At 47.4% G+C, this 23,178-nt stretch overlaps 1 protein-coding gene across 11 annotated transcripts; it reads right to left on the bottom strand.

Annotated features, from left to right (window-relative positions):
* Positions 1-102: 102 nt before the first annotated feature.
* slc12a6 (solute carrier family 12 member 6) lies at positions 103-23,045 on the bottom strand. 11 transcript variants are annotated; one of them, XR_013076628.1, is made up of 29 exons: positions 22,868-23,045; positions 19,207-20,040; positions 15,759-15,853; positions 15,059-15,187; positions 13,039-13,185; positions 12,884-12,938; positions 9,901-10,031; positions 9,506-9,747; positions 9,293-9,423; positions 9,027-9,212; positions 8,646-8,810; positions 8,215-8,313; positions 7,880-7,937; positions 7,606-7,780; positions 7,291-7,409; positions 7,052-7,150; positions 6,839-6,958; positions 6,488-6,592; positions 6,118-6,286; positions 5,737-5,932; positions 5,460-5,629; positions 5,228-5,359; positions 5,011-5,118; positions 4,630-4,691; positions 4,135-4,158; positions 3,541-3,615; positions 3,152-3,393; positions 2,925-3,058; positions 103-2,236 (listed from the first exon to the last, which is right to left on the bottom strand). XR_013076628.1 is itself a non-coding variant. In XM_076724552.1 (29 exons), exons 2-29 carry the CDS (start codon positions 19,418-19,420, stop codon positions 2,145-2,147), a joined length of 3,669 nt encoding a protein of 1,222 aa, XP_076580667.1. In that variant the 5' UTR covers positions 19,421-20,040; positions 22,868-23,045; the 3' UTR covers positions 103-2,144. The 11 variants fall into 11 exon arrangements, 9 of the variants coding, with proteins under 9 accessions (XP_076580667.1, XP_076580669.1, XP_076580670.1 ...); XM_076724552.1 differs by having other exon boundaries at positions 4,635-4,691; XM_076724554.1 differs by having other exon boundaries at positions 4,635-4,691; positions 19,207-20,043; positions 22,868-23,009.
* Positions 23,046-23,178: the final 133 nt, after the last annotated feature.

The following is a 23,178-nucleotide window of genomic DNA, read 5'->3' as shown; positions in this document are numbered from 1 at the left end:
CTGAAAGTTAAAGATTTTTTGGGGGTATACTTACAGTCCCATTTTCAGACACACTTCGTCATTATCATGACATAAAACAAAAGGGACCACGAGTATTGTAACTTTTCCTTCAAAATTGCTTTATTTATTTCCATATTTTTTCCAAGCAAAGTTTTTTTTTTTTAGAATTCCTTTTTATATTAATGTAATTAAAAAAAGATAAAACTTGGAATCTTTTTTTGTCTTTATGAACAAGCAAGAAAACAATGTTTAGGAAATAACAACGAACATAAAAGAATCCCTGCACGATAACACTGTAAAAAAAAAAAAAAAAAAAAACCAAAGCATTAGAGTGGAATCAAACACCTCTAGTTTACAGCTCCGCACTTAAGCAACAAGCTCGCTCTCTCTCGCTCTCTCTCTCTCTCACACTCTCACACACACACACACACACACACACACACACACACACACACACACACACACACACACACACACAGAGCAGGGTGTCATCAGGTTTAATTTAGGTGTGAGGTGAGGTGGAGAGTTTCAGGGTGTAAGCTCACACTACACGGCGCAGCCAATATTCTCATTTGAAGGAATGGGAAACACCATATAGTGTGCCATTCATACATCTCACACATACACACACAGATTTCATTCAAAGTGACGTTTTGACAGCATGCAGTGCAGTGGTCCTCTCCACGACGGTCCAGTGTGTCAACAATACTGATTTCCAAATTCCTCCACTCGTTCCAGTCAAACAGATGTTTCATCTACGCCGCCATCGTCTGCTCTGACACACTAACATGACGACTCAGAGAAGATCTCTCTCCTCGAGTAATTCCCACTGGCGTTTCACTGGTTAGCAGATATGTGTCAGTAGGTCGTCGTAAATAATTTGTGTTCGTATGGAAGCCCATTTTACTAAGAAAGACAAAAAGATGATGGCTTAAAATAAAAAGTCATACTTAATATTCCATACTATTACTTAAAAAACGTGACTTTTTATGTCATGTTTTGCTCATAATTTTGATCATTTAAATTTGCCTTAGTAAGTTAAAAACAACTTTATCTAATGATAAGTTCAACTTAGCAGGTCAAATTTGAGATATTTGACCTACTAATCACTCACTATCTCATATTTTTGACTTTTTCTGCCATAATTTTAACTTTGGAAATCAAAATTAGCGTCAAAACTAAGAGATCAGGCAGAATTAAAAGCAACAGCAGCAGTGAGTAAAACGTTTGAGCATTTTTATTTTGATCACCACCGACTTTTCATTTATCTTTTTTTTTTTACTTTGCCTGGCGCAAATGGGCCTCCGTACAGAAGAGCAGATTCTGAGAAACAGCAGCACGTTCGGACAAACACACGAGAATTCGCAAACAATACGGTGTCGCGTTGAACTTCACTGTGGATGAAACAAATTCTGAGGTCAGAAAGGAGACCGATATTGATATGCAATTAAAAGAAAGCCATGTTTTTTCCTTTCATCTCAGCGCAGGAACCGAAAGTCACTTCCTCTGATGCCGCGCTACTTTTCCAGTTTTCATGGAGTGTTGGAATAAACTTAACTGCGTCTTCAAGGACAAACAACAACAATAAAAGCACTGGACTCAGACATTCAGCCGCCTCTCAGACACTCACACCTGCTTCCAGAATACATTCTGTACAAAAAGCAACCCTGAGTCTCGTCAGTGGAACTGCTCACAGCCTCTCCTGCTCTGTGTGGGATCTTCGCTCTCATTCGCTGGTCCACCGCCCAAACACACAACACTGGTCCCTTTCTCCAACAAACTCCTTCAGGTGGATGACTTTCACACACACACACACACACAAACACACACACACACAGGTGATCACTCTTTTTTTTTTGTTTTTTTGCTTATTCGTGGAATCGTGTTGGCGTTTCTGTAGCTTGACATAAGGAAGGTGGAATGGAAACCCTCGTCATGACAGAAGAGCGTAAAGATGAAAGGAAGGGGGCTGAAGCGGGGGGTGTTGGGCGTGACGACTGACGCTGCAGCCAATGATAGTCTCTCTCGTTTTGGGGCCCGTGTCCCCCCCCCCCCCGCAGAGCTCACAGGTCCCCCCACCCGCCGCCGCCGTCTCCCTTCACTTCTGCATGATCAGTTGCGTCTTTAACGCTGCGCTTGTCCCATCAGGAGTAGATGGTGATGACTTCGCTTCCTCCACCTCTGACCAACAGGACGCGCTCCAATCCTTCAGTCAGAACCTCGAGGAACTCCATGTCTGGACGGCACGTTCAGGAGGTTTCTTTATGCAAACGTATCGTCGCTACATGTGATCGTCGTGTCTGTTTGCTGCTGTGTTGTTGCAGAATGAGAGTTTGAATGAAGCGTGTTTTATGATGGTAAAATTACTGTTTTTTAAATGGAGTCTGGTGGCTTTGCCGAGAGCGATGCAGCAGCTGTTTCTGGTTAAATACAAAGGATCTTACCCTTAAACAAAAAGGTTTATCTCTGTATGGAACCTTTCCACAATGATGTGAAACATTTATTTTATCTGAGTCTCAGAGGCAAAAACAAGCGAGGCGCAAAGTGCCACAGATTTCAGCAGCATTTAAGATGGTTATCAATGAACATGATTAACAGTTTAAAACAGCTCTTAATTGCAATATTTTGATTAAACTGTGCTCATTTTTGACTTTTTCTGACTCTTAAACTCGTCGACTAGTCGAACTTTAAACTGTAATTTTCTGTTTTGTGTCTAATTGCTCTTGTACAGTATATTTTATTCTACTCGACTCTTAATTTGATGTCATACACGTGTTTTCTTTGAGTTTATCTGTACTTCTTTCTGTTCTTGCGCTGCTGTAACCTCGTGTTTCTAAAGCTATCCGAGCATCAGACGAGCACTTCTGCTGACGCACGCTGGCAGAATTTGGTGGAACCGAGTGAAAAAGCGAAGTGAAGGATACAGTTCTCGTCTCCCTCCGTGTTCCTGGGGGGTCCGGGCATGTTGAGCAGGACGAGCCGGGCGTCGTGGGACTTGTTGACGATGACCTCGTTGAGCTTGACGGCGGTGTGCATCCGCCTGACGTTGGAGTGGTCCCTGGAGGAAAACGAGACGTATTTAAAAAAAACCAAAAAAAGACCAATCAGAGAGGACCCCGCCCTCCCCCACGTGAGTGTTGTTTCCGCTCACGGCCTGATGCTGAGCATGTCTCTGAAGCCTTCGGGCGTGGAGCAGCCGGAGTGCGTGGCTCTGTACTGCGACGTCTTCTCTTTGGTCCAGGTCATCTGAACTCGTCGGTGGTGCTCCGAGCTGCCGCCGCCGCCGCTGCTGCTCACCGCCCTGTCTCGCTCTCCGGCGTCAGTGTCGTCGTCATCGTCGGAGCCGATGCTCGTCAGCCGCAGCATGGAGTTGCGGTCTTTCACCAGCTGGGCCTGGTTTGATACAAAAGCAAAGGAAGCATGTTCTTTCTCATCTCACCCTGTTTTCTACTGTATTTCGAGGCCTCCCTCTTCTACACCACTGCTCTCCCTTCCCAGACTCCTTCCTCCTGTCCCTCCTGTCCCTCTTTCTCTCTGTACCTGTCTGTCTCTGTTCCCTTTGGAGGAGTTGGAAGTGTGGACTCCGGTACTCCTGTACCTGGGGGAAAGATACACCTACAGACAACACAAGGTCACCTGACCTGCTAATACAAACACAGGCTGCATCTACGCTAGCAGAAGCACTGGAGGTGAACTAGAGGGGCACGACGCCATTAGTGGTTAAGTTCCTGGAGGGGACCCGAGTCAAATGGCAACAGAAAAGCCAGTTTCATGATTGAAAAACAGCACATTTGACCCAGATCAGCATGGATTAACTTGATTACTGGACAAACTCTTAACTGAATCCCTCAGATAAAGAACAGACGTCTTCAGATAAGAGTGAGTGTCAGATCTGAACTTCTTGATCCTTTAGCTCGTCCTTTTCGCCAGAAAGGTCAAAGGTCAGCTACTATTTGAAGAGCACTGCCTGGCGACAGTGAAGATTCTCCCTGTTCGCTGCACTCATTCATTGAAGTTTAAAATCTGTCTTTTTCTGAAGGATTCAGGAGTTACTCACTGATCTACGGTCACTATGTCTAAGCCACTCTACATCAGACCGCTGATGCTTTACTACTGTGCACCCAGTAAACTTACATCATCAAAACTCCAGCGTACCCGCTGAGGAGACCGGTGGGAGAGGAGAAGACAAGGAACTCAACAACAAAACAAAGCTGAACGAGGTTCATGTCTTCTCAGGTTCCACTTGGGTGTAAATTCTGAGCATTAATGGCCAATTTCATCATGGACTCTTGTCCTGGACACTCTGAAATCTACCATCTGGTTTCATGTCTGAAGGATCTTTAAAGACAGATCATCTCCAGTTCGCTCACACTTCTGATTCCAGACCACCTCGGTCGTTTCTCCACTCGCACAATTTGCCCAAAACAAGAGTTCGATGATTTCTTTTCCTTTGATTTTCAGGAACTTTTAGCCACATTGTTTTTGTACATACATCTGAGACAACAGTGCAATTTGCATAAAACAGATGAACACACAGAACTTTGCACAGCTATCTTTAAAACGGTCTCAACAACATCGTCCACAGTTTAAATCAAACTCATGAACTTACAGCTGGCCATAACCACTGACCTCACCTGAGACCTTGTAGCTCCACCTGTCTGTGGCCTACTGCTGCTGCTACCAGGGTTTCCCTGATAAAATGACGCATGACAATCATAAGCAGATCAGACGGGTAATGTCACGGCTGACTTTGTACACAGCTGATGTTAATGATGACCCAAATACTGCAGGCGGATCGCTTAAAGCAACATTATGCAATATTTTTGCGACTTCTCAAGTCCTGACAGGCCTTTGAAAAGAAGTTAAAATAGTTACATATTGTTGCTTTAACACCACTTTTAATCCAGACTAGGAATATTAAACATCAAGTGGAAGCTTAAAAGTGATTTTAGGTCTCTGACGGTCTACATGCAACTCTACGCCCTGCCTTCAAACACCACCTGAGCTCACCTCTCTCTCCCGGTCTGATTTAGAGAGTCGCATCTGTCTGAGCATCTGAGACCTCTGCTCCATCATCAGGGTCCTTTCGTAGGTGTACGCGCTGATATCGCTGTCGTGCTGAGAGGAGACGAGAGAGACGTGTTCAGAGAGCAGACAAGAAACACAAAGATGAGCATAAAGAGGATCAGCTACAGAGAATGTCAGCGTGAATGTGAACGCAGCGTACCATCTCGACCACTTCCACCTCGGCTTCGATGCGCAGGTGATAGAGGAAGGTTGCCAGATCTTTCTTCATCTGGATGGAATTATCCTCCATCTGGGCCACCGTGAAGATTCGCATCCCACACTTGCGCCACACCTGAGCAGGAGAGCATATTCAGGCAAAGCAATTAGCGATGCAGCGATGAGGGAGAGACATTAAAAACTGGGCTGAAATGCAGGAAAAAGCCTGCCCGTGCCTTGTGTTGGCGCAGCAGGAAGGGCAGCAGCATGAGCATCCCTCCGTCGTGGACGATCCACCAGACGTCGATGTAGCCCTCTGTGCAGGGCTCACTGTTGCTGGGGAACAGAGAGATGTTTTTGGGCACCAGCAGGGCCAGGTGGGCCGCCGTGGTCACCCGCACTGTGTCTGGAAGGAAGAGAGGGGGCGCCGTTAGCCTGCGAGCTCTGAACTCATGCGATCAGGGAAAGAAAACATTTCCGCTCTCTAACAAATTTGACAGTTCTTGGACTCACTGATGAAGGTCTTCCAGGCCTGGGGGTCCTCGCTTTGCCTCCAGGCGTGAGGCCAGCCCATCACCACGGTGTTGGGTTTCATTCCTCCGAGGCCGCTGGACTGGATCATGTGGCTGATACCTTCACGCGGCTTCTGAGCCACGATACACTGACAGAAGCCCTTCACACGCTCCTTATCCATCAGGTGCTTCAGAGTCTGAAATGGGACAAACAGGGCAGTAATCTGTGAGTAATGCCTGGGCCAAGACACTGCAAACACACGTGAACTGGGCCTGACAGCATGTCCTGTCATCACTGACACTGCTCCAAAACCTGGAGCCTCCACACGAAACACAAACTCATCCGTTTGCACAAAAACGCTGCCAAGACAGAAGCTCCCACCTGCTCGGCAGCGAGGGCCTCGCCGTAGCTTTGCAGGAAGTTGCCCGAGACGACCGTGCCAACGATGGTCAGGCCCTTTCCCGCCTTCAGCTGGCTGGCGAATGTCAGCAGGCGAGGAGACTTGACGTGGGCGTCCTCGTCCAGCTTTAGTAAGACCAACACCTGGGGCCTGGAGAGGAGCGGGCGAGAAGAATCATATGAAAGAATCAGATTTTATACATGTTTACAGTCTTTGGCTGTATAATAAGGCCATTAAAATAAAAGAAGTAGTAGGAGTCGTTGTAGCTAACGAATGGCATGTGTGCTGAGGTTTATCATGGCGGTGCAGTCATGATGAATTTGGTGGCAGAGGCAGGCTTCAGCACCGTACCTCCAGTTTTTGGTGTGTGGTGGTCCCTCCTCCAACCTGAGGAGGGCATAGCGGGCAGCGCTGAGCGAGAGACCGCGGATCCCATCCCCCCACTCCTTCTCCGCTCTGATACACACATACACACACATGGAAACATGGACTATATAAAGATATATACTGTGCACAGTGTGGCCTCCCTAACACACACACACACACACACACACACACACACACCCAAAACACAGATGACTCACACCAAAAATAGACGCAGATGCTTGCAAAAATACTAAACACACACTTTTACACACATCACTCTTGACCATGCTGTACATGTAAGGCATGCGGGGGGAATACATCTCCATGGCAACATACCCGTGGTACTCAATGTACTTGTAGATCATGCCGGCGATCACCATGGCAACGATTGCGTAGTACCAAGAGGATATGAACATGAGCGCCAGGCAGATAGTCATCCCCAAAAATGACAAGGTCCTGGACACACCAGAGGCAAAGATCAGGGTTTATACACGTGTGTGTGTGGGTGTGTGTGCGTGCGTGCATGCATGTGCGTGTGTGTGGTGGTACCAGTGGTAGTAGGAGAAGCGCGGCCTCCAGTTGGGCGTCCTCAGGAGGGTCTGCAGGGCACAGGCCAGGTTCACAAACAGATAACACATCAGGAAGAACCTAAAGACAGGAAGTGAATTAAAACTGGAGTCCAGCACAAATTCCAACAGTGAGATATGCCCTAAACACACACACACACACACACACACACACACACACACACACACACACACACACACACACAGGTTGCTATGTCTCACATTGTGAGGATGGGGGCCACCAGGTCCAGAGAGGCGATGAGAATCCCGAGCTCGGCTATCAGCGCCGTCAGCAGCAGGGCCCAGGTGGGCTCCCCGTTATCCTTCCCGTGGCCGAACACCTGGCAGAAACACACACACACACACACACACACACAGAGGAGGGTAAAAATAAATACAGAACTTAAACAGTGTGTATGACGTCAAATGTTTCTCACTCTAAACTAAAAGCAGGCACAGTTCCAATCCAGTTATGGATCGTTTGTAAGTTCTTTTGTCAGTTTGAGTCCCTGTGATCAAAATGTGTGCAGCTCTAACCCGCAGGAAGGGGATGATGTTGTCCTTGGCGATGGCCTGCAGCAGCCGAGGAGCGCCGGTCAGCGACTGGAGGCCTGCGCCACATGTTGAGAAGAAGGAGCCAATCACGATGACCCAGGGGGAGGGCCAAGCCAGAGTCCCCACCACCAGATTCCCTTTGACGGAGTCTCCAAACCTGCAGGAGGCAAAAATATGAAGACTCAGAGCTTTAACTACTCCCTTTCTCTCACACACAACACACGTATGTAGAGTCAGACAGGGCAGAGGTACTGACTTGTCTCTGAGGACCACCCCGTCGATGCAGGCGCCGAACAGAACGACGCTGCTCAGGTCTGGATGGACGGCACTCAGGAAAACAACACACAGCAGCCCAGTCAAATCAAATCAGACGCGTCCTCAGTAACTTTCAGGGAAAAAAATGAGCAAACAAATCATAAAACGAGGCCAAAAAAAAAAAACGAAATTAACTCCCCAACACTTTGTTTGGCAGATAGTTTGGAACACTGTGGTGAGATCATAAACCCGTGTGGGACAAAAATGTGCGAACGGTCCTTTGAGCTGAATTCGAGCGGCTGGAAACTGAATCGCGAACATATCGCGGAAGGATACAGACGATGGAGGTGGTGAGGATGGCGAGAATGGTTCCAATTGGGATGGAGCGCTGGGCGTCTTTCAGATCTCCCGACCGGTTGGAGCCAGCCATGATTCCTGAGGAGAAGAAGAAAATCAGATTATAACAGAAGCATCACCAGGAGTATTATAGCGGTGTTGTTATTTGTTATTTACATATCTAACCAGTGCTTAGACGTGACAATATTCTTCAAATCTTGTAGGAGAATCCACCTGTTTTGAAGTGAAATCAAACCAAATTGTGCAGAGCTTCATGTCTTTGTACTGAGCTATGATGCAGCGGATCCAGAAGCCACAGCTCGAACATGAGCAGGAATCAATATCACTGTGCTCCTGCTATGTTTACGTTTCTTACGTGTTCCTATTTCTGAGCCGGAGCGCTCCAGGGAGGGCCAAAAATAAGTGCGTACCTGTGACAGAGGGGAAGAAGATGCCCACCAGCAGCGTGAAGGAGGTGGTGATGTCAGCGAACACATAAGGCTGATGAGTGGACGCCGGATGTGCAACGAGAGACGAGTTCAGGGAGCCTTTCTCCACCACGTCCCCTTTGCTGAGGTAGGCGCTCCACAGGTTCTCTGTGAGGAGGAGATCCAACGAGTGAGCGAGTGAACATAGGGCTCTACTTCACGATGGTCATACATAGGAGTATCACACGCTCCACTGGGGTTGAGCAATGTGTTAAAATCGCCCGGACAGCCACCATGTTAGGCCGCTGAACGAGAGTCTGCTGCCAATGGACTCCATGTCCAGTCGACAACTCTCTGCCCACATCACACCAACACACGCTCTACCTGAAATGATCCCGCTGGCCAGGCCGGGAATCCCTTGAATCCGGGAAAAATTGTTGGATGCGAAGTATTTGTCGCAGGAGGCGTTGAGTTCAGGGCCCTCGCAGAACTGCTTCCAAAGATATGTGGTCTTCTCCACCAGAGCAGGAGCAAGGCTGGGGTCAAAGGTCGGGCCCACGGTGACGTTCTCTAACGGGAGGAATGCGGTTTGTTAAGAAAAGCGAGCGGGTGGAACCGAGAAGGCCGACGGGAGCAGAGTACACTCCTACCGTAAACAATCGTGAGGTTGGCGTCGGCGCTCTCCGCCGGCTCTTTGATCTGCAGCAGGACGGTTTTCGCGCACTGGTCGTTGTCGTCAATTTCATGGCCGCTGATGGTTCTGTTTCCCAGCATGCACACGCTGCGGAAGGAAAAGCCCATCAGTCAGTTGAAAGCGCCACAGTTAAAAGGATCGGGATCGGAAACGCTCGATCGGCACTCACGGGAAATTCGGCGGCTTGAAGGCGGAGACGAGCGCTCCGATGTAGATGGAGATGATGGAGACGATGACGCAGGCCAAGAATATGGAGGCCAGCTTGTTGACGTACTTCACGCCCACGAAGACCAGCAAGGACATCAGGAGGAGGCAGATGGAGCCGTAGACCCGCATGTTGTTCAACATGGCCGCCCCTTCGCCTTCAGGCTGCTTGGACTCAAAAATGGCTGCCTTGGGTGCGATGTACATCTGGAGAGGGGAGGGAGACGTGAGACAAAATGCGACAGAGACGATGGAAAGATTTTGGTTTGATTTTTGACCTGCAGACATGTAACAGGCCTGATTTCATATATCACGATATATATACATATATATGAAAGAAAGAGGCGAAAATAAACCCACCAGAAGGATCTCGATGGCTCCCAGGATGTACATGGCTCCGGCGAAGGTGGTGCCCAAGTAGAAACACAGGCCCACCGCCCCCCCAAACTCCGGACCCAGAGAGCGACTGATCATGAAGTAGGCGCCTCCCGCTGGAGGGGGAGGAGAGGGAAGGAGGAGGAGGAGAGAGAGAGAGAGAGAGAGAGAGAGAGAGAGCGGGGCGGGTTGTATATCAGGGGAAGAAGTGGAAATGGAGAAGGAAGGAGGGGAAAGTGGAAGAATAACAAAGGGGGAAAATTAAGGACAGATCGTAAAGGATGGAGGAAGAGACAGATGATGGACAACAAGAGGAGATGGGACACAAAAAGGGGGGGGGGGTGGATGTTAGTAACATGTTAGGAGGTAAAGAGAGAGAAAAGAGGACAGATGATGAGAGAAGTCATCCTATGCTTGAAGGAATAAGCATATTGTTCTACACGACACACTGGAGCAAGAAGACAGAGGCAGTATCTGCAAATGACTCGCTGCTGTTTCCCGCCTCACTCGAAGTACAAGTACTGCATCCCAGGGAAAGCCTGGACTGTCTTTGGGGTTGGAATCAGAGCTCAGCACGAGCTTCAAACGCCCGAATGCTGCAATTTTTAAGAGGTTTTATTCAGGCAAAGTTCTGCAGCAGCTGCTTGTGTTTCGGCGCCATTTAACATTTAAGAACTTTGGCTTCTTTTGTCTTAAATATAGATCAAAAAAGTCAGTAAGGTATCAACGAAAAAGCCAGATAAATAGACCGAATTAAGTACAAGCTGCAGCAGCTGGTGGCACAAGAAGTTAACTTATTAATCAAAGAAATCTGTCGATTTATGGGCTGTTAAATCAACCCGTGTCTCATCAATGCGTGCTGCTGTTCTTCTGCTGCTGCAGGAAAATGAAATGAGACAAACAGCCCGAAATGCGCTGGACTTCCCGGTGCACACGGCTCGTTCTCCGAGTGAGCTTCAAACAAACAGTGAACTCTCTTTGCTGATACAGTTTGAACCCGGTTTTAAACAGAGCACATGAGGGAATCACACAGTGAAGAAACTACGAATTCACTACCGACGGTGAGCTCAGGACTCAGTGTTTGGTTTCCAAAATGCAACCCGTTTAACAAAATCAAGGTTAATTATGCAGAAAAATGGCCGTATGAATGTGATGTTGCAGGTTTAAACACATGTAAAACTGCTGTGGAAAGCTTTCTACACGTCACAAACAGTTCTTCTGAGCTGTATTCAGGAAGCCAAACACTTCTGATTACTCCTTCACGTCAACTACATCCAGACAGTATCCACTACCATCTGAGGCTAGATGGTGAGAGAGCACGAGAGCTCGAAGCTGCTCGGGTGAGAAAAAGACAGCATGGAATGAAATGTCTGATGCCAAACAAGACGTGTTAGCTTAACTCTCTATGTTACCGAGGGTTTTTCATTCTACGCTCAGCTACCGAAATGTCACATGCCGGTGGAGAAGCCACACTACTTTGACATTTGGGATAATCGTCAAGAGGCGCTCCAGTGAAAGGTAAAGTCAATGGTGGATAAATATCCTGGGTTTTTTTTTTAAAATGCGTGTACAGACAGACAGGGAGAGGTGGACAGAGGGGGAGACAGGACAAACAGAAATGACACTCATTAGAAAAACATGGATTTTATCAGAGCTGCCGCAGCTGGAAGGTGAGCAGGACAAACTACGGGGAGAACGACCTGGAAACTCACATGAACGGGCTACAGAGCGACATCTGGAGCGACAGACAGAGCCGGACTCTGGCGTGCTCTTTGCCACCGAAATCAAGCACTGAACCAGTCATTTCATATCTGAGCAGAGTCAAAATGTGCTCTGCACGCCGTTTTCCTCTCACACCTAAATCTGTGAATTAAAGGTTCATTTCGACCAAACCAGAGTCGATCGTTGGAACAGTGGAAAGACAAAACCAGGAGGTTCCGGTGACTTTTATTTTGTTTCTGTGGAGTTTGAATAAAGCTCGTTTTACAGTGCTAAAATTATCGTTTCTGTGAATGGAGTCTGGTGGCTTTGCTAGAGCGATACGGTGACAAATAGGTCCATCTATGTGGGGATGCTCTCAGACTCCTTCAGTGGCTGTTCACTGAGAGCGATGGGAAACATGGGAAGCTAGGGTCCATAAACACAGATAACATTTGACCGGGACGCGTGGACAGGCACCGGAAACTCCACTTCAGCTCAGCAACAAAATGCTGCTCTGCTGCATGTTCACCTACACTTTGCACACCTGCACAAACGTCGGATTTATCACATTTAAGAAAAGGCCTAGCGTGGCTCCCTCACTCCCTGCGTCACTGACAGCATCGCCGGCAGGTGCGTTTATCACAGTGATGATAACTTCTAACCGATAGCTCACAGTCTGCAGCACTGAGAGACAACTAGAACGTCGATCAATCAGGATCGGTGTGATGACAGTCAGCGTGATGACATCCTGTCATTTGTCAGCTATTTATTTCAGCGCAGTAACCAAAAACACACATCGCCCTCCGCTGACTCTCCTCTGTGCAGTTAACTACTGCAGAATGAGCAACACTGGATTTCTTAATTTAAAGCTGAAGATAAACTAATAACTAACTTCAACCATCGACTAATCCATCTTGTTTGGATTATTTGATCAAATTAAAAATAAAGACAAACGTCACCACAGAATCTTTTGCTCAGTATGTTCAGCGACCAGAAAAGAAAATGACAAAATATTAATTTAATGAAGACATGAAGCAAAGAAAAGCAGCCAGAAGTTGCTTGATAGGTTGATAATAAACCTAATAGTCCATTAAATATCAGTTAGCTCTCTAATCCTTTGCTCATAATTACTTACTCCCAAGCTATTACACTGAGGGTACCTACTCCAGCTGTGTTCAGCAGCTGATGTTTAAGATTATTTTTTAGATTATTATTATTTAATCCACCTGTGTGGAAAGAATACACAGGAACGAGTGAAGGTGAATACCTGGTACAACTCCATTAGTGGCGATAGCACTCATGGATATTGCCGTCAACATGGTCTGCAGAGAGACAGACAGACAGATTTTAGTCAGTTTCATCGTTTCACTCATAGCGTCATCGTGTCTGTCTGCTAACGGAGCCGGCCAATCAAATACTCACACAGCAGCAGCATATGAAGACGATGCAGAGGCCCTGCAGGATCCCAGCACTTCCCACCACCCAGGTCAACCGCAGGAAGAGGATGACGCCGAAGATGTTCTGGAGGCAGGGCAGGTAGACGCCCATGAACGTGCCCATCTGTGGCGACTGGAGGGCAGAAGGAGCAAAGATTCAACCGACGATCAGCGGACGACAGCAGCGCCGTCCACACCACCACCACCACCACCACCACCATCATCATCATCCACGTTAATCTGCACCGATTTTAAACTGAATTCATTCACAGAAAAGTGTGAGTGAAACAGCTTTCAATACAACTGAGTTATGTCACACTTATAAGCTGCTGACTGTATTTAAATAACTGTTAAATTACATTTAATTATCTGTAGCAACCTTGTATCCATTAAACTAATTATTTCAATCACTTTAAGCAAACTAACCTCCTGTCTAATCCAACCAATTACTCATTACCTTCAAATGACTTTCAGCTACGCTTTTCAGCGGTTCACTGAAAACCATTTTAACACTGTTTATAATCACCTGTGGCTAATTACACCTGCTCTTTAAAAATCATCCATTAGCTTCTGCAGACTGGTTGACTTCTCTGTTTGCCTGCAGCTTAATTCCACCTCCACTCTCACACTGTCCACTGAGCTCAGAGCGCATCAGCTGTGGTCTGACAAGGATTTAGCCTCTGGGGACCAAGGCCAGTGTTTCTGGGCTTCCAGTGATATCTGGACCAACACTTCCCTTCCATGCAGCAGTCAACGCTTACAGTCCAGTTAGCAACTTCAGACGACATGTTGGCTAATTTCTACAGGCAGATATGTGCATATGAATGCAGACACATTTTTAAAAAAGGACTATAAAAAGCTGAATCATCATCAGCCGGTGGGGTTTTGATCTTTCATTTCGGGCAAAGCGTTACGCCTCTTACTCTCCACGCTGACTGTTAGCATGCAACCAAAGCCTGCTTGAACGTGATTGGTCAATAACAGAACAGAACAATGCCGCATTCTTGTCCCTTGCCTCCAGATTACGCATTCATATCTGTTTATAGAGATTATCTGTGGTGTTACAGGTGCTTCAGGGTGTAAGGCCATTTCCTTAACAGAAAAATGTAAAAACGTCTGTTTAAATATACATTTTTTCAATTTAGACGAGCTACTCCACACACACACACCCCCCCCCGCCGCTGCAGATGCACCTCGGATGGGAATCGCTGCACTTCACCACCCTGAGGCACCACACTTATGCTAATGCTTACACCGCGTGGCCAGAAGGGAAGATTAAAAATGTTTTGGTTTCCCGGCCGTCTGCTGGCAAATGTGTCCGATCCTGCAAGCGTGCACTCGGAGCGGGGAGGAAATGGTGAATTACTCTGAACCACCGCAACAGACTGTCTTATCTAGGCCAGCTGGCTCCTTATCAGCGAGGATTGCAGGGCAGATCGGGGTCACATTCCACTGTACGTTCACTTCCAGACACTGAGTCAAGAGGAGGACAGCGCGAGATAAAATGTGTCTATGACAGTTAGAGGATTTGTTAAAAGGATGGATGATGAATGAAAGCGCCCGTTTCTTTCATCCCTTTTTATTCCTTCATGAAAACACGCCCACTGGTAACCATTTAGAAGTCACACAGAGGCATTTCTTACAGCGATCATGCTGAGCGTGCAGCTGTTACGCCACCATTGTACCCGCAATCACCATCTCAGCTATGATTGCTATGGAATAAGAACAGTGAACAACAAGACAAAGTGCATTTGGGATCGTGTACTGTGCTACATATGGGAGCTGTCAAATGACTGCATGTTTCAGCTTTGTGCAGGCGGCTCGAGGAGGCTTCTTCTAGAGAAGTATTTAATTTCACCGGAAAGGATCATTGTGAGTTCTGAGAGTTGGATCAGCAAAGATTCTTATGTAACAGACGCTGTGGGGGGGCCCTCTGTGTGTTATGTGCTGCTTCTTTTTACACCAAAACCCCTTTCATCACTTCCTAAAGAGACAGCCTGGCGTACCTTGCTGGCTTTCTTCTTCTCGCCGATGCTCTCGGCCTCCTCGTGTTCCTTCGCCCCCTGCGTCAGGTTGGTGTAGTTGGCCAGGCGGCTGAGCAGAGACGACACCTTCGGCCGAGTGTCCATCTCCTCCTGTGGTACGAAAAGAAGGGAGGAACGGGGTGGAAAGAGATAAAGAATAGAGGCGGACAGTAGGCGAAGGAAAGCGGAGGAACGAGATAGCCAGGGGATATGGAGGGAGGGGGTAATTAGAGGGGAACAGAGAGAAGGACGGGAGCAAAGAAGAGAAAGAACAGGGACAGGGTATAGAAACGACAAGGAGGAATAAAGACGGGAGAGTAAGTGGAGCGAAGAAGAGCAGAGATGGAGGAAAAAAGGGACGGCAAGCACAGAGCAAGGAAGATAAAACATAAAAGAGGAGGAAAATGAAGGCAGAGAGAGGCATTTTGAATGACTCGTTGAAGAAGTGGGAGAAGACAGGGGACTTAAAAACCTATAAAAAACTGAAATGATCTGCACCCACCAGCCAAGCGCTGGTTTATTTCTGGCTCTGGTTTAGCAGACACCATTTGGAGGGTCTGTTTTTAGCCTTGCACAATACAAAATGAGAAAAGCTGCAAATATGGCCACAAGTGATTTCCACCTTTGATGGAGCGTCTTTCTAATGAACAACAGTTTCGAAAAACTACTTTGAGTTTCGAACCTCAAACAAAGCCAAGTTTCTGTCGTAGAAGTCATCGTCGTCCACCCCGTGAGTGTTGTTGATGTACACGCTGGAGATTTTGGAGTTTCCATCACCTAGACACAGAGGAAGGGATAATTAATGAGCGTGAAAGCTGGAAATCGTCTTTAAAGAACGGCTTCACAGGTTTTCCCATTTGGGCCAAGGGAATGAACCCTGAAGCCATCAGTCCTGCTCAGCGAGCCTCTCTTAACGCACCTCATTGTTCCCCACACACAGACTTCACTTGGGCGCGCAGCCCGGGCACATGAACGCCCGCCAAAGTCTATCTGGCAACACATTTTAGCATTTTTTATTTTTATCATCTTATCTATCCGAGAGAGCGACACCACCCGCGGACAGCCTCCCCTCGCGCTGCCTCTCCCGTCCACTGACAATTTGGCATTCCCTCCTGTAAACGCACTCATTGTGTCTGCCGTTTAACGCAGAACCTACTTTGTAAAGAAACAGAGAAGGGGAGCAGAAAGAGGCGAGACACGTCGGCGTGGATGCAGCGCGAGGGAAAAGCAAGGTGAGCAGATTAAAGCAGTTTGGGAGGAAACACTGGAGTAAGGTGGAAAACCAGGAAGTGCTAAAATGCTGACATGAGAAACAACCTGCGACAAATACAGTAACACAACTCAAAGCTCATACAGGCACCTGACTGTTTAAGGCACCAAGTTTTGTCTCACTCACACACACACACACACACACACACACACACAGTTTGATGTCACGGCCACCGTGTCGCCAGCTCAGTTCCGCTTCAGTCAGCACAGAGCACTGCATCAGCAGCCCCTGAGTCAGCAACATCGCTTCCCTCCTGCTCCGCCGCCCTCACACCGACAGCAGCAAAGGGCCACATGCGGCGTCACGCTCGGCGCAAGGACACTTCTAACACGGCAGGACTGGACCCACACGAAGCACGGCTCGTTTTCTTAAAAGAATATTTATATGTGTATATGTGATATGGATAGATTGGCACAACAATCCTGCAATGCTGTTAAAATCAAACCCTTTGTTGCAGTGCTATCTCATCTAAAGCCATTAAAAGTGAAAATTAGCCTCATGCAGTGCAAAGACAGACTGACTCCTTTTTCATTTCACTGCTGCAAGCCTGTAAAAAATGAGTTGAACTGCTCTACAACCTGTGCTGACAGGGGACAAGCGTGCTTTTTCTTATACGTTTCAAGCCTCTGGGAAAGCTGGTAAATCCCAAACTGCATCGGCCAACTTTCAGGATCTCAGCAGCAAACAGCGGCCGGTTACACCCTGAAAAAAGTCAACAGCCACGTAAAGAAGAAAAGAAATAAATAACAGCATTCGGCTCGTGGGTGGCAACGTCCCGTCCTGTTTGCAGTCCTTCGTTTGGCCAAAGATAGCGAGTGTGAAACTGACTCCACACCAGAGAAAACGACGTGCCTGTTAATATTCAGAGGCTGAAGCTGCCGTGGTGGGAAAAGATTAACTCACAAGCTACCTTTGCTAATTTGTTCTTCAAAACTTTGTGACTGGCTGATCTGACGACATGTTTACCGCCTGTCCTTCGTCAACACATGCTCCATTAACGCTTACCGTAATACCAACAGAGCTCTTTGCACATTAAAAACCAAAAAACAAAGGTGTTTTGGGGTAAACACAGATACACATCACTGCATGTAAACAAGCAGATAAACACATGGGATCTCCCACAGCTACGTTCAAGGCCTACTCTGCTGATCAGGACGGCCAGGAATCAGACAGATGACGACAGCATTTTAAGGATGTCAGCAGTTAGTAACTGCTCAGACTGTCTGCGCTCAGCCGGTCTGACCGGACGGCTGCCTGGTCACACCGGCTTCCCCACCACGCCGTGCAGGCTGAGAGCTGACGCATTGGCCTCTGAGCTAAATTTGCCGACTTGAAGCAGAGCTCTGGTCGCAGCACAGGTCTTGAAAATACCCGGGACACTACCCACAGTCGACTCTGAGTCGTTACTGCAGAGGAAATGAGCGTCCTGTCCTCTGTAAATACCTCAGCTTTAACTCAGGGGAGCGCAGCTGTCTGTTTGTGTTTGTGTTCCCTGAGAGAAGCCCCCCACCTGAGATTACCACAGCTGAGCACGATGCCTTTTTATGAGTGTGTGAGCGACCAGTGAAGCAGAAAGCTACTGGAACCAGGTGTGTGTGTGGACTATAAACTGTAAGCACATCAAATTCAATATCTAACTTTATTGGTGTCCAAAAAATGACGGATCACAGAGCATTCGACCTTTCTGAAAATAACCCTCCACTCTTCCGGCCTCCTTTTTCCACCTCATCGCCTTTTGGGATCTTGACTCATTCACTTCAACAGCAGCACTTCTCCTGTCAGCGGGCTGTTCTTCTATTTCAGCTGAGGCGACGGCTGTGCGGTCGTGTCTCTGCATAAACAGCCGCAGTATCACACGGCCTGATCGAAACTCAATCGGATTAACCGGCTCCATTTCTATTTATGGAGGCTTATTAAACAACATGGGGCATCCTCACTACTATGCAAGCACTTGAGTGGATCAGCGTAGCTAATGCAGTTACATCTCTCCACGGTTATATCCCCCTTGTTGATCCTGTGAATCAGCGCAGCTATTCTTGAACGCTTCCAGAAAGTGAATTACCGCACGACAACTGCACCGTCGCAGCAAGTCAGAAGGAAACTATTTACAGCTTTCCTCCGATTGATCATCTGGATTCCCGCATCACGTCAAACTGGACTTACTAGCTGTACATCTGTACCTGTAAGTCCACGTGAAAAGGTCGCTGCTGTCAGCTCTCGTGATATAAAGGACTGAATGGGTGTATCCACCACGTGGGCGGGCTGATGACAGCAGCGGGGGAAGTGAAACCTCCATCATGATCACAACAGGCTTACATGACACTCCTCTTATTGTTCTCACCGTCTGCAGAGTGCAGTCGGTTGAGCTGTTGCTCCTCTTGCTGCGAACCCCCCCGAAGGAGCAAAGCTATCACTAAGACAACAAATGGAGAGCTTTATGCCCCAGACGGCCATAAAACACATTTACAAACACACTGTTAAAGTTGAGACGTGCATGTGGACGAGTCTAAAAATAGCACTTCTCTTTTTCTGTGCGGAGCGAGAAAGTGAACGGCGACTTGTCACTCAAAACGCAGCCCGTCTGAAAAAAGGAGGAACAGATTCAGCTGTTCAGGAAGGCGTGACGTGACAGGCTGACAGGTCTCTAACACGTTAAAACGGTGGATTCACTGTCTGCACTCCGAGTAGCGGGATCAGAGTGACAGCTTGGTATGCAGACTGGGTGTGTGATCTGCTTTTCCAGTCGCTTTAAAAAGCAGGAGCGCGCCGAATGGAGCACATTTCCAACATGTTACCTCTTGTTAAAGTACACCTTAACATCATAACACATTACGTCTACGTGGATGTGTGTGTTCCTCACCTTGGTCCACGCTGCTGTGCTCCGGCGTGTCGGCCCCTCCTCCCGTCGTCACGCCCCCCGACGCCTCGCTGAGCGGGTCACTTCGATTGACGCTCTCCCTGGAGCCGAAGCGCACGCGGGCGCCGGAGCGGGAGCTGATGTCAGGCGACGTGTCAGACAGCCCCGGGAGGTCCTCCGCCTTGGTGGGCGTCACCGTGAAGCGCACCGATGCCATCGCAACTCGCTTGGAAGAAGTAGAAGGGGAGGGGCGTTGCGTGGGATGCAGGGAGATAAGGATGGGGTTGGGTGGCGGTCAAGGACTAGCTAGCGGGGCTGTGCTGACCTGAGCTAAGCTAGGCTAGGCTAGCTGACGCTGAGGTGACAGCGGCCTCTACAATTTGTTCTTTTGCTGCTGCACTTCTCCATTGAAGCAAAGCCGACGGCCGCCACCGGGCATGTGAAAGAAGATCTACAGCAGGCCTCTGTGTGCCGACCGGTGGCAACAATCTCTCTGATTCAGTCTGAAATATAGTGGATTTATAAGTGATGCATACACAGAAATATAGATGTCCTTTAGATAAATATGTGAATATGGAGAGTACCACTTTCAAGCAGCTATCAGAGAGGATAAGTACACATGCACAAACAGCTGAGGATGTCTCTTTCAAGATAAATCTCTTCCCTTCTTCCCATCAAACTGCACTGAAATCTTTTCTACCTACTACATGTGTCAATACGGACTATGGCTCAGAATAGCAGTCACATAACGTGTTAAACTCGTTTTCCTCTCTGCCGTTTCTCAAGTAAACACGACCAAAATTTGTCCCGACTGCACTCGGAGATAACAACGTCTCTCTGCTTGTACCACCCATCCATCGGTGGTCACAGTCACGGTGGGGAGCAAAGTGAGGGAGAGGATGGGAGAGAGACGAGAGAGAGGGAGGAAAAATGAAGATGAAATTAGTTATACAGCAAATAACTGGCTTAAATGTTTACAGTATCACCACACAGTATTAAGATGTAAGTACAACACATGCATGGTGAAGTTAAAATTAGGAAATGCAGCACTAATCTCCATATAATTGTATCGACCACATGTCGTCTGCATTTCACAATTTCAACACATCTTATGAGATCTTCTGGTCACACGGTCGTAGTTATCAACAACAACAAGCCACATTTGCGTAATGTGGTTATTTGTAAAGGGAATCAGTTTAACGCGGTACCATAAAAAAATGCATGCACAGTAGAAAAGTGAACGAGGAGCTCTGTAACTCCAGCTGATGGCTAAAAGCTTTGCCTCTTTAAGTCCAATCGTGCTCTAAAATCAACAAATGCAGGGTCCAACACGCCTTTCTGCACAGAAAAAAAGGGTCACCTAAAAGTGACTCCTCTGATTACACCTTAGATTTCATTCACTTTTCTGCCCAAATATTCATTGTTTAATGTCCCGTTAAGTACGGATCTTCTTACAGCAAACTAACCGAGCTGAACTAAGTCTAGGGACATTCTGACAGGGGCGTTATCCTTCAGCAACACGAAAACGAAGGAGGTGTAAAACAATAACCAGTATGAAGCACACTGCAGGTGCAAAGTCAACTACGCAATCCGCTCCCGTCATCCTGGAGACAGAAGTGACATGGCAGGTGGATGCAGCCGAATTGTTGTTTTACCTCAGTTCATAATTTAATTATTAAAAGGAGAGCGGTTCCAACCGGTTGTGCCAGTAGCTGCTGGCTGTTTTCTCCCACTGTGCATGCAGAGACACGGCACAGTTCTCCGCTCTACAATGCCGCCCCCCCCCCTCGCACGCCCTGTCTGTCCACATTCACAGATGGACAGGGGACAGACAGCTTACTCGTCCTCCACATTCAACAAGGGCAGCCTCTCCCTTATTTTCTCCACGAAGTTCAAGCCACGTCTGGCCCGACTCGGCGGGGGAGCCGAGGCCTATCCCAGCATGCATTGTGTAAAAGGCTTGGGAAACACCCCAGAGAGGTTATTAGTCTAGACAAACACATTCACAATTACAGCCAATTAGGAATCTCTTAGACAATTTGATGGGATTTCTTTGGAATGAGCGAGGAATCCAAGTACTGACACGAGGAGAAAATGGAAAACAGCTCAGATGTATAACCACACTGCTCTCGTCACATGTAGTAATTTATCCTGGTGCAGTTAAACATAGCACGCTATCAATAAACCGGCACAGAGATCGCAGCACAGTGATACTGAGACGAGGGTGTTTCCTTTTCTTGACTGCAGACATTTGCTCCCTTCATCCTGCCACTTATGTGCTATTTCAGCAGATTTGGTTACTATAAAATCTGCGTTTCCACTTCTGTCCACTTCCAGTCTAAGCAGCGATATCAGAGCATAACGCGGCGCAGAACACTTTGTTCTCCCTTCTGGCAGTCCAGCTCTGATTTTTGCTTTTTTAGGCGGTCCTTTTTGCATCCAAGAGGAGAGTTTTTCTCCTCCGTTACACAGACGTCATGCTGTATTACTAACTGTTGTTTTCTGAGCAGCTGCAGAGCTGAAAACAGCACGGTGTGATGTGTTTCTCTGATTCTCAAGGGTTCACTTCCCCAGATCTCTTTAATAAACACCCCACTGTCCTTAGTTGATGTAGAAATCAATATCAGTGATATGCAGGTGATATCACCTGTCACAAGGTGTTCAAGCACTACCTGTCACATTTCCTAAAGGCTGTTTTATTGATGAAGGTGCTATGATTGTCTGGATTCTCTGAAGTTTTATCTGAATCTAATCATCAATAAATGGCTCATTTAACACTGAGTTTACAGCGTTTCAACCTCAGATATCAGAGGGGAAGAACCAGCTCCTATAATTGAAACTACCGCATCAAAGCATCAGGATTCACAGCCAAAACAAGGCTGCAATTATCATCAATAACGAAGTAATAAGTCAAAGTAAGGAAGCAACGTGCTGCTGCCGGCCATGGGGGCTCACGTGAATGCAGCTGTAATCAATACGATACAGGCAGAAGATGTAGCCAAACACGCCTTAATCAATTAGGACAAATATCGTTTAATTAGTGGCAACCGGCAACTTAAGGAGAGCTCAGCTGATGGTGATGCTCGCTTGCTAACAGCCGCTATGATGCCATCTAAGCCAATTAAGCTAGCCATAATAATTCTGGCTTGAACCGGTCGGTAAACACCTCCCGATATTAATACACAGACAGAGCTGGCGTTGTAATAAAATTATGAGCTGATGTTGTTTCGACCTAACCTCAGACAGCGCTTTTCGTGACAAAAGGAATGCGGCATCTGTCGGAAGCTGCGGTTTCGGGGCTCAATTAAACGCATTTTGAGACCGGCTAAAATCAGAAAGGCGCGCAGTTTGGGATAAACCGGCGGAGTCATTAGCCTGTTATTGACAAAGTTGTGGTTTCCGTTTGAATTAATCATCACATGATGAAGGGCGGCGTATCAAACCCTGAGCCATCAGTCGGGTGGCTACAGGTACACGGAGGTTGTATCTTGTGGGGTGGTCGCTGCCGTTTCGCTGCGCTCGGCGCGGCTAGCCGAAGCTAGCATTAGCCAGAGGTTAGCCATGCCGCTGATTAACTCCGCGGAACCTCCAGCTATTTCACTGACAGCGACGAACGCGCACTGAAAACCTCACGCCCCGCGTATTAGTCACATAAAGCGCATACCTGGCTCAAGTTTCCTTTGAAGAATGCTTCCACCATATGGCTGTTTTCCGTTACATCTGGAAAGATTTGGCTCCTCTCCCAGTTTCCCTCGGCACTTTATTTTGTCCAAACGACCCAACAAAAAACATGCGACTGAGCCTGATAGGTCCTATCTCCCTTGCCGTCGGTTGAACGGTTTACGCATGCGTAATGGTGAAAAAGTTGACAACGCTGAGTGGGAACTGTAGTCTTTAAAGATCACAAAGACCGATTTAAAATTTATCACTGTAATACGTTAAAAAAAAAAACTGCACTTAAGTACAATTTTGACA

This window comes from Chaetodon auriga, chromosome 24, assembly GCF_051107435.1.
Source record: "Chaetodon auriga isolate fChaAug3 chromosome 24, fChaAug3.hap1, whole genome shotgun sequence".
Lineage (NCBI taxonomy): Eukaryota > Metazoa > Chordata > Actinopteri > Chaetodontiformes > Chaetodontidae > Chaetodon > Chaetodon auriga.
Note: the sequence above shows the minus strand (reverse complement) of the source record. Positions and strands in the feature narration are given on the sequence as shown.

Coding starts and splice junctions, on each gene's coding strand:
- slc12a6 (XM_076724552.1), bottom strand. CDS start 19,420: ATGGCATCGGTGCGCTTCACGGTGACGCCCACCAAGGCGGAGGACCTC. Junction 5,119..5,227: donor AGGTGGAAGTGGTCGAGATG/GTACGCTGCGTT, acceptor GTCTCCTCTCAG/CACGACAGCGATATCAGCGC. Junction 4,159..4,634: donor GTGGAGCTACAAGGTCTCAG/GTGAGGTCAGTG, acceptor CGGTCTCCTCAG/CGGGTACGCTGGAGTTTTGA.